The sequence below is a fragment of the Auxenochlorella protothecoides genome (assembly GCF_000733215.1).
Source record: "Auxenochlorella protothecoides strain 0710 unplaced genomic scaffold scaffold33, whole genome shotgun sequence".
Classification (NCBI taxonomy): Eukaryota; Viridiplantae; Chlorophyta; class Trebouxiophyceae; order Chlorellales; family Chlorellaceae; genus Auxenochlorella; species Auxenochlorella protothecoides.
Window position 1 is genome coordinate 158,483 of NW_011934206.1, and position 9,962 is coordinate 168,444.

The 9,962-nt window shown below is 66.7% G+C and overlaps 4 protein-coding genes across 4 annotated transcripts in view; 2 read left to right on the forward strand and 2 right to left on the reverse strand.

The window, feature by feature from the left end:
* Positions 1 to 2,132, forward strand: part of F751_3081 (Lactase-phlorizin hydrolase) — a gene marked incomplete at both ends in the record, with an annotated part of 6,183 nt that extends 4,051 nt beyond the window's left edge. The window contains 4 exons of the mRNA XM_011398949.1: positions 204 to 625; positions 914 to 968; positions 1,158 to 1,470; positions 1,717 to 2,132. Of these exons, the coding sequence (XP_011397251.1) occupies positions 204 to 625; positions 914 to 968; positions 1,158 to 1,470; positions 1,717 to 2,132 (1,206 nt within the window). The remainder of the gene's footprint in view (positions 1 to 203; positions 626 to 913; positions 969 to 1,157; positions 1,471 to 1,716) is intronic.
* A 1,352-nt stretch (positions 2,133 to 3,484) lies between these two features.
* Positions 3,485 to 4,852, reverse strand: F751_3082 (Solute carrier family 25 member 38; the record flags this gene model as incomplete). Its single annotated transcript, XM_011398950.1, has 5 exons — positions 3,485 to 3,487; positions 3,740 to 3,844; positions 4,051 to 4,271; positions 4,404 to 4,566; positions 4,676 to 4,852. The coding sequence occupies 5 exons, from the start codon at positions 4,850 to 4,852 to the stop codon at positions 3,485 to 3,487; spliced, it is 669 nt and encodes a 222-aa protein (XP_011397252.1).
* A 384-nt stretch (positions 4,853 to 5,236) lies between these two features.
* Positions 5,237 to 8,951, forward strand: F751_3083 (PAX3- and PAX7-binding protein 1; the record flags this gene model as incomplete). Its single annotated transcript, XM_011398951.1, has 6 exons — positions 5,237 to 5,310; positions 6,333 to 6,460; positions 6,875 to 7,091; positions 7,596 to 7,872; positions 8,016 to 8,504; positions 8,694 to 8,951. 6 exons carry the CDS (start codon positions 5,237 to 5,239, stop codon positions 8,949 to 8,951), a joined length of 1,443 nt encoding a protein of 480 aa, XP_011397253.1.
* Positions 8,952 to 9,173: 222 nt separating this feature from the next.
* The window catches only part of F751_3084 (Serine/threonine-protein kinase 16), a gene marked incomplete at both ends in the record, with an annotated part of 3,011 nt that continues 2,222 nt past the window's right edge, over positions 9,174 to 9,962 (reverse strand). Inside the window, 2 exons of the mRNA XM_011398952.1 lie at positions 9,174 to 9,435; positions 9,624 to 9,805. Coding sequence (XP_011397254.1) covers positions 9,174 to 9,435; positions 9,624 to 9,805 — 444 coding nt within the window. The remainder of the gene's footprint in view (positions 9,436 to 9,623; positions 9,806 to 9,962) is intronic.

Here is a 9,962-nt window from a genome sequence, read left to right on the forward strand (position 1 = left end):
GGGGTAAATTGGAGGTCGTGGCAGTGTGTGACCTGCCCATGGACCAGGAGACCCTGTGCGGATAGTGGATGCTCCCTGCTCAGACTCAGGCCTACATCAGTATTGATAGTATGGGTGAGGTTACTGAGCTCTCGGACATGACCAGCTGTTCATCAGAGTTTTCACACTCCCCCACCCACACCACCCCCCTTCCCCCTGGGCAGGTGGGCGTGGCCCTCATGCGGTCCATGCATGTGGACCCCGGGCAGGAGCCCGGCGCCGCGGCCGAGGCCTTTGCCCACGCTGTGCACGCTGCGTGGGGCGTGGGCAGCGCGGCCTGCAACAATGGCGTGCTCCTGCTCCTGGCCCTGGACCAGCGCCAGGTGTACATCTCCACGGGGGCCGGCGCGACCAAGGCGCTGCCCGACGCCCACCTGGCCGCCATCATTGCCGCCGCCCGGCCTCTGCTGCGGCGCCAGCTCACGGGGGAAGCCGTGCAGCAGATGGTGGTGGACGTGGGGTTGGGCCTGGCCGGCAGCCCAGGTCCCCGCCATGACAGCGAGGACGGACTGGACTGGGTTGGCGTCGGCATCTTCGGCACCGTCGCCGCCGTGATCGGGGGGTCCATGTGGTGCGTGGACCTATGGTGGGAGCTGATCAGATGCAGAGCTTTTTTCTCGTGTGGGGGCGTATGGAGGTCAATGTCCTCCTGGCGGGCCTGGTCAGTGGTCAAGAACAGGCCTGCAGCGGTCCGCGGGGCGGTGTGCTGGGGTACTGCGCAGGGGTACTGCGCAGGGGCACTGCGCAGGGGCACTGAGCATGATTCTCTGCCGTCCATCTGAGGGGCGCACCCAGGCTGCACAGTGTCCCTTGCTTCCACTCCCATCCTGGCCACTGCTATGATGCTCACCACCCTCGAACATCCACCTCACAGGAAGCACTGGCGCAGGAAAAAGGAGTTCAAGGCCTGCAAGCGCATGCTGGACAAGGTCTGCGCCGCGTGTGATTGGGTGTGGCGCTGGGAGGCGGGGGCTCTGTTGGGCAGCTCTCCTGGCGCACCCTTCCTGTGACTCTGCACCCATCATGCCCGCGCCAGAGAAATCGCTTTGCACAAGAGATCCAGTCACTTCGCCCCATCTCTCACCCTTTCCTTCCCCGCAACTCCACCCCCTCTGCAGATCAAGCGTGAGCAGGACAACCTCCGCACGCATGCCTGGTCCCGGCCTGCGAGCTGCCCAGTGTGTCTGGAGGACTTCAGCGCGCCCCCTGGCCCCGGTGAGGGCGCGGAAGGCACAGTGCCTTCATCCACCGCCGACGAGGCAAGGGCCAGCAGCAGCTCAGCCCCGTCCGCGCCGCTCCTGCCTGGGGGCGACGCCGGGGTGGGCCTGCGCCGCCGGAGCGGGGGCCAGGAGGGCGCCAAGGAGGGCTCCGGGGACGGCGACGCCAAGACCCCGGTCACGCTGCGCTGCGGTCACACCTTCTGCGAGCCATGTGGGTTTGGGATGGGGCAGGTCCCGGGGATGCACAGGGCACTGTGGTGCTGGGCTTTATGACAATGGTTGGACCTTGCCTCATGTGCTGCTCGATGGCTGTTGTTTCCCCATCCCTCCCTGTCCACCTTGGCCCCTTGCATGGCCAAGCCCCCACCTGCATTCTGCTCACCCGGTCGTCTCCACTCACTACCTTCCACCTCTCCATAAACGTGTTCCCCCTTTTCCACTACTACAAATTTTCCAGGTCTGGAGCAGTGGCTGGACAACCACACCAACTGCCCCATCTGCCGGCAGGACGTGTCCACCCCGCCTGGGGCCCCCACTGGCAAGGGACAGCCGGCCACGCAGCAGCAGACGTCGACCGCTGAGGAGCGGGAGCGCGCCCAGCGTGCCGCCCAGGAGGTGCTCAACACCGACCTCAGCTTCCGGCTTCTGATGCTCCAACGCATGTACCCCTGGTACCTCACCGACGACATGATCGGGCGGTGGACGGGGGAGGCGCGGGAGACAGGGACCTTCGACTGGGCGGGCACCCGCGAGTTCCAGCTGCGCGACCCAGGCGTCGCGGCGCAGCAGCGGGAGTCCGGCGCCTCTGGCTTCGGAGGCGGGTGGGGCGGCGGGCACAGCGTCGGGGGGGGCGGTGCGGGCGGCAGCTGGTGATGAAGATGGCTGGGCACCATTTGGGGAGCAGTGGCCAGAAGGATCATCAGACGAGCCAGAGCGACACACCTTCCTTTGAAGGTATCCCACTCACGTCGCCCCTTCTTTGAATGAATTCACCCCTCCCCAGGGGACCCATGCATATGCCCTGCACCCCCACCTCTGTGTTGCTTTTCGCTGTATCAGCTTGGAAGTGTGCATTTCAAATGCGAAGGGGGATACAATGGCGCTGTATCAGCGCAGGGGATGGTTCGGTGCCTCGACAGCACTGTCTGGCATTGCATGGTGAGGTCCTGGCCCTTTGCATCAAGCAGTGCAAAGGGAGTGGGCAAGTGATGGTCAACTGTGTGAGGCAAGTGATGGGCCTGGGGGCTACCTCATGCTTCTCAGTGTCAGGGTCTTGGCGAGGGTGGGAGTGCTAGACGGCTTGGAGGCGGCGCGGGCTGCTGGCTGGCCGACTGATGCGAGCTGGTGGCCGGATCGAAGACAGTTCATTGGCCCGGCGTTGAATGCGCTGGTGATGTCTCGCAGGGGCGACCTGGACTTACCATGATGTTTGGAGCCGGATGGAGAAGGGCGTGTGGAATCTGCACATTGTGAGATGGCGGTTGGTGGGTCGGAGCAGGGCTTTGCTGCCGTAGTGTGAGGTCGATGCCATCCAAATAGATTGAATGCGTGACCACCCCCCTCACCGAGAAGGACGCCGCGCATGGATGTGAAGTGCTCGTCACGGTAAATCTCCATCACTCCTGTTTGATTTGGGACGCGATAGTTGTTCAGCGTCAAGTGCAACCCGGCTTCGAAGCTATTAAAACACCCTTCGAGGCACGCATCACCCTACTTTCGCAGGCGCACCTCCAATGCCAATTCGACTGGCAGCCTTTTCGAGGTATATCCCTCCCCTTCAATATGCGATGGTAGAGGCGTGGGAGGGCCCTGTGTATGGCTGCGCGTCCTGGCTGGTCCGTTTGCCGGCCGCAGATGCTCGAGAGGGATCTGCGATGTCAAACCAGTACGATCTGCCCAAGGACAACTTCGATTGTGCTCCCTCGGTTCTCTGCACTTTATCTCATTACAGTGATGAGAGCAGAACAGGGAGCGGCCCGGGCGCCTCGATGGCCCTGTACTATCGAATGGGCTGGGATTCGAATCCGGGATTTCGAGCGGACTCCCGCCGGCTTTTGAAATCCGGCGATTGAAGGCTGAGGCTTCCCCCCGTACTATGCGGTGGGCGAAGCCTCTCTGGATGCCGGACCACCCTTGCGAGTCGCATCACTGATGAAGTAAAATGGCACAAGGAGGCCTTGCAAGGCCTTCAAACCCTGCACTGGCGTGGCCGGCACGGCGCAGGCTCACTTTGGCGGCACTGCGGCGGCGGCGCGCGCCGCCACCGCCGCCCGCCCCATGAGCTCCTCGTAGAACACCCAGATGAGTGCGGTCTGCAGCGCCCGTTTGGCGACGCGCGGCACCGCCCCCGCCAGCAGGCCCCTCGCGCCCTGGGACGCGCTGATGTGGCGCAGCATGCCTAGCGCGGAGAGGTGCGGCGCGGCCGCCCCTGCCGCCCCCGCCGCCCGCGGCACCAGCCGCAGCTGGACCTGGGTCCGCACCACGTCAAAGGGCTGAGTCAGCAGCGTGGCGGAGACGGCGGCCACCGTGCCGGACAGCAGGTTGACGGCCATGGGCCGCCACGCTGTCCTCTCGTTCAGCCGCGACTGCGAGTTTGTTGCAGAGGAGGGGGAGAAGGGGGTTGGGGGTCGTTGGAAGTCGGGGCTGGGCGGACAGGCCTGTGCATGGCCGCGCCGGCCAGCACCCGCAGCAGGGCGTGACGAGAGGATGGGGTGTGCAGGCAGCGATCCCCCCTTGGGTCGACAGTGAACCCCCTCCCGACCCCAACACCGTCCCCCCTTCACACACACACCTGCAGGCGGGTGTAGAACATGTAGTACAGCCCCGCAAAGGGGGCGTTGCTCAGCACAGTGGGCCCCAGGCCGCCAAACAGGCCCCGCACGCCCTCGGCGCGCGTGATGGCGCGCAGCGCGCCCAGCGTGCTGCTGCCCTGCACGCTCCCAAACTCCATGCGCGTCTTGACCACGGTGATGGGGCACGAGACGACGGCGGCGATGGCGCGGGAGCAGCCCCCTGGAGCGGGAAGGGTCGGAAAAGGGGGAGTCACGTACTGAATTTGCCATGAGGGGGTTGTGGACGGCACGGGCGGGGTGTCTCGGTCGGCAATGGCCACACGCAAGTGGAAAGACAGCCTCATCACCCCACCTGCAAACGCGGCCTGGAGGGCGCCCAGCTTGAGTGAGCCGTCAGGCTGGCGCTGGGAGACCAGGGGCTTGATGGTCTCCAGAAGGAAGAAGTGGAGACCGGCGCCCAGACCCAGCCGGATGACGGTCGGCTGGGTGCCCCGCCAGAGCCCCGTCCAGTGTGACTGAGGGAGGGATGCAGGGCAGGCATCAGGCTACAACTCATCGAGATGGGGACATACAATGTAAGTAGCCTCTTTAAATCGAGGGTCCCGCCTTCCCAGGCGCTCCTACCTCCTGAGTGATGGTGCGCAGGGTGCCCCAGGCACTCACGTGCACCCCTCGGTTGACGTCCACCTGCATCCGTGTGCGCACCACGTCCAGCGGCTGCACGATCGCGCTCACACATGCTCCCGACAGGGATCCAGACATGGCCGAGACCAGCCTGCTCTTCTCGGTCCTCTGGGCCATCGACCGCTGGTCTGGACACTCGGTTGTGGTCACCCAGGCGACATTGGAACCAGCTCGTCAACACCTGCCCCTGGCGTGACGACACATGTTGCACATATGCAATGTATTGCTTGTTGAGTCTGGATCTCGGTTGAATGTGCAACCCGCATTCGACGATGTGTTCGGCCCACTTTGCATGTCCCTGCGTGTGGCGCCCACACGAGGGCGCCTGATGGGCACGTCAGCAGGAACACTTGATCAGACTCGGCCTCAGGTAGCTCTGCGCGAGGTGCGAATACGACCTCGAACTGTCGCAAGTCATCAGGGTACAAAATTACATTGCTTGGCATGGTATCTAGCCTTGGTATCATGGCCTGAGGTCGGGCTGGAGAGGGACCCGAGGGGATGAAGAGGGGAAATCTCCGCAAGACGTCCGCCCTGTCCTTCGATGACGAGGATGAGGCGGATCAGGAACCTTTGTCTGCATCTGGACCAGCCAAGGCGCCACGGCCTGCAGTCCAGGCCCGACAGAAGGCGGAGCGCAAGTCCCTGCTCAGCTTCGAGGATGATGCTGAGGATGGGGAGGCTGCTTTGCCCGTCGTAGTAAGACCCGAGCGCCGCAAACTGAGGGGCGCGGGCATCGCTCGCCCTGAGAGCAGGGAGTTGAGACTGGAAGCCCGGCCAGCCAGCACACAAGTGTCGTCTGCTGGTGTGTTTCTGTAAGGGGTGGTGGTCTGAAGTAAACTCAATGATAGTGGAGGATCTGGATGGACTCACGACTGGGCCTGCTCCTCACACCGCTGCTTAGCTCCTGCCTTTCGACCTCCTCACCAGGCGAGTACAGCGCTGATCGGCTGAAGGAGCTGCAGAGCTCGATGCTGAGGAAACCTGTGGCCTCTGCACAGCCCGCCTTTGTGGTGGCGGGCAGCTTCAAAGCCGGGCCTCCCAAGCCATCTGTTGCGCAAACTTTGTCAGGAGGTACAGCTGGCCTGGCACGGCCCAGATCCAGCTCCTCCCTGCCATATGGTCAGGGCGGGCCCCTCGAGACAGTTGCTTCTCCACCGCCCCCACCGCCCCCGCCGCCCCCGCCCCCGCCCCCGCCGCCACTGCCGTCAGGGGTGCTGGCATCGAATGCAGACTCCGACTCTGGCGGTGATTCTGATGGCGGCGCGCTTCCGAGCGCGGATGCCATCAGGAGAGCAAAGGAGACCCGGGAGAGGCTGAGGTCGGCCCACCTTGCACCGGACTATGTGCCTTTGGCGGCGGGTATGGGAGGAGGCACTGATCTCAGGTGCGGCGGGGCAAGGACGTGTATATGCGGGCATCGCAAGACAATGCTGTGTGCCTGCGTGTTGATGGGTGTCGTCGAGAAAGACAATGTAATACTCTGAAGTCATCCTGTCTTCATAAAAAGATCTTGAACATGCAGTTCAAAGTCTGAAGCGCTGGTGCTCCGAGCCCGCCTGACCGACTGCGCCTCACTGCCGACGCCTCCCCGCAGGGCGCGTGACAGGAAGCTGACCGAAGAGGGCGCTGCCCCCAGTGGGTCGGACGCCGAGGCGGACGACGAGGACCGGGGACGAATGGTGTTTGGCCTGGGCACGCGGAGCGATGCCCCAGGACAACTCGGTCCGCAGGTGGGCCCGTTGTCAGCATCGCAGTGCACCTGAGATTGTGAAGATGGGAAGAGGGTGTCTGCCTCCAGGAGTGGGCATGTCGAAAGGGTCTGGTGCTGCGGCAGGCCCTGGTCGGCCCTGCCGCAGCACCAGCAGCCCAGGTGATCGCCTGCAGCTTGCCTCTTCGACCCCTATCAAGCCACGCCCCACCTTGCGACACCCCCGACGCTCGCTTCTCTCCGCCAGGACCTGGACGAGGAGGAGGCCGCCTGGGCGGAGGAGCAGATCACCAAGGGCATGGGCGGGCTGAGCCACCGGGCGGCGCTGGTCCCCGGCCCCGCAGGGGCAGCGCCGCCGGCGGCGGCACGCTCCGCGCCCCGCGCAATGCGCCCCCCCGGCCACCCCGGCGCCGCGGAGGATGCGGGAGCGGCGCTGGCCGCCGCGGGCGCCACGGCGCTGGCCTCGCTCAGGGCGGCGGTGGATGATGGCCGCGCGCGCGCGCTGGCGGCAGCTAAGCAGCGCGACCGGACCGCCGCCGCGCTGCGCACCGCCGTCGCCAGCGTGGAGACCCTGCGCGCCGACCTGGACCGCGCCTCTGAAAAGTACGTGGACGTGCAGCGCATGCGCGCCTACGCAGCCGACCTGTGCGCCATGCTGCAGGCGAGGAGGGGTTTGTGTCGGGGTGGGGGGGGGGTTGGGGTCCTGACGCAGATGGAGGGGCCGGGATGAGTGAGGCCATGGAGTGCATCTGAGTGAGGGGTAATGGCTCCCTGTGGGGGTGATCTAGCGGGGAAACCTCTGCAGAGCAATACATGCCCCGCTGACGAGGCAAACAGCCGCCTCCTACTTCAGCCTTCGCCTCAATACCATCTGCAGGAGAAGGCTCCCGTGGTGGAGGTGATGGAGGAGCAGCTGGGGGCGGCGGCGGCGGAGCGGCACGCCGCCCACGCCGCTCGCCGCGCCGCGCGCTGGGCGAGACTGTCGGCGCAGGCCGCGGCCTCGGCGGCGGCCGCTGGATCTGTGCTGAGTGCCGGCGGCGACCTCGCTGCCGCCCGCGCGGAGGCTGAGGCGGCGGCGGCCTTCGCTGGCGCCGCGTCGCCGGCGGCCAATGGCGCCCCGCCGGCCGCCGAGCTGGACGAATTCGGGAGGAATGCGGGGGCCTGGGCGCGGCAGGAGGCGCAGCGCAAGGCCGAGGCCGGCGACGCCGCGCTGGAGCGGCTCGTTGCCGCGCTGCCGGGCTCCGGTGTGAGGGAAGCAGGGTCGACAGGCAGCCCCGACCCCGAGCTGGAGTTCCACGGGGCCACCTCCAGCGAGTCCGAGGGGGACGTGGACGAGTATCGGAACACGCGCGACAAGATCCTGCAGGCAGGCTGGGGCCTTGATTTTCATATTTTTGTTGAGGACATCGGGGAGATCGTGGTGCATGTTCGACGCAGTGCAGTGTGAGCCTGTGCTTGGTCTCGAGCAATGGGAGCCGGGCGTCGACTGCCGCAATCCTTTTGCTTTCTGTCGCTGCAGACCGTCTCCCCCCATCTGATCATCCCTCCCCCCCCTGCGTCCGCCCGCAGGCCGCAGACACGCTCTTCCTGGATGCTGCAGAGCCGTACGGCACGCTGCGCGCGGTCCGCGCCGAGCTGGACGGCTGGCGGCGGCGCCAGCCGGCGGCCTACCGCGATGCCTACGTCGCCGCTGCCGCGCCCGCGCTCTTCGCGCCCTGGGTCCGACTGGAGCTGCTGGCCTGGGAACCCCTGGACGCGCGCGCGCCCTTCACCGACCTGGCCTGGTACTCCCAGCTCTTCACTTTCGGGCAGGGGGATGAACAGGAGGGGGCGGCTGGGGAGGGTGGGCCCGCGGCGACGACGACGAACAACGAGGACGACCTCACAGTCCCCCGCCTGGTGTCCAGCCTCGTGCTGCCGGCTGCGCGACGTGCGCTGGCGCCCGGCGCCTGGTCGCCGCTAAGCGTGCGCCAGTCACGTGGCGCGGCTGCGCTGCTGGCCGCGCTGGAGGACCACCTGCCGGGGGAGGAGGCGGCGGTGGCCGAACTGAACGCCGGCGTGCGGGCGGCGGTCGAGGAGGCCGTCGCGGAGGCCCTGGCAGGCCCGCCCCCCGTGCGGCCCGCCGCCGTGCTGGCGGCCGCGCCGCGCGCGCGCCTGCACGCCGCGGCGCGCTTCAACCGCGCGCTGCGCCTGCTGCGCTCCCTGGCGCTGCTGGACGAGGTCATGCCTGGTGGCTGGGCGCGCCAGCTGGCCCTGGACCGGCTGCTGGCTGGGGCGCTGCTGCCGGCGGTGAGCGCCACTCCAGCCATCACCCCCGCGCTCGCCGCCGAGCGCGGGGCGAGGATGGCGGGCGCGCTCCTGCCACCCTGGATCCAAGCCGTGCCCAGGCACCCCGCCGTCGCAGCGCTGGGCGAGAACCTGGAGGCGCTGCGGGCGCGGCAGGGGGAGGGCGAGGCGGAGGCGCGGGCCCGGCTGGAGACGGCGCTTGGGATGCTGGGCGCGTAGCATGCAGGGCCCTCACTCCTGCACCCAATCCTCCTGCGTAGCCGTGCATGGCTTTGTCACCCATCCCGCCCCCCGTTTATTTCTACAAGAAGGTCGCGCAGTGCGCATGGTACAGCAGGGAGGATGATGCTGCACAAAGTCACGGCAGTGCAGCCTGGCATGATGGTCGCCTGGGAAATCACCATGAAAGCGGCGTCGCATGGACGAAAGGTCTGGGGGGGGTCAGAGCGCACCAGGGCCAGCGACTCCTGTCCCCTCCAGGCCCGCCACCGGCGAGGCGCGTGCAGTGAGGTGCGCCAAGGGTCCCCCTGCGCCCTCCAGCCCACCGACTGGGTCACGCACCGCCTCCTCCAGCAGCGTCTGGGCCATGAGCTTGGCCTCGGCGGCGCTTGGCCTCCTGGACGGGTCCTGCTCCAGGCAGGCGCGGATGAGGGGCTGGAGGCAGGCCAGGTGCTTGGGCTCCTCGGGGAATGTGCACCCGCCACTGGGATGCAGGGGGCGAGCGGTGGGGGGGGTGGAGTGTGCGGCGCTGTCGAGCGGAAGGACGAAGCAGTGCTGCACCCAAAGTGATGTGAGCACGTGGATGAAGGGCGGTCGCCAGGGAGGATGGGCAGGGGCTCGGCAACAGCAAGACCCAACCCGCACACACTGCGCCCTCCCAGCCCCCGTTACTTGAGTATCGCCAGCTTCAGGCTGCCCCCCGTCGTGCCCGTGGCGCGTTCGAAGGGCGACTCGCGGTACGCGAGGCAGTACAGCACACACCCCGCCGCCCAGACGTCCACCTTCTCTGTGAGGACGGTCCCAGGGACCACCTCCCAGAGCTCGGGGGCTCGGTAGGGGGCCGTGCAGTGCGCCTGCTTGGTGGTTTTGAGTGTGTTTGGAGGACTCTTTGCTGGCTGCGATTGGAACAGCAGTCCTCCATGCCTGTTTCCGTTACGCCCTCTCTGCAATCGGTGTCGAAACCCGTGCTGCCACACCATGCGAGACGCTACTCCCCCCTTTCCTCCCCCC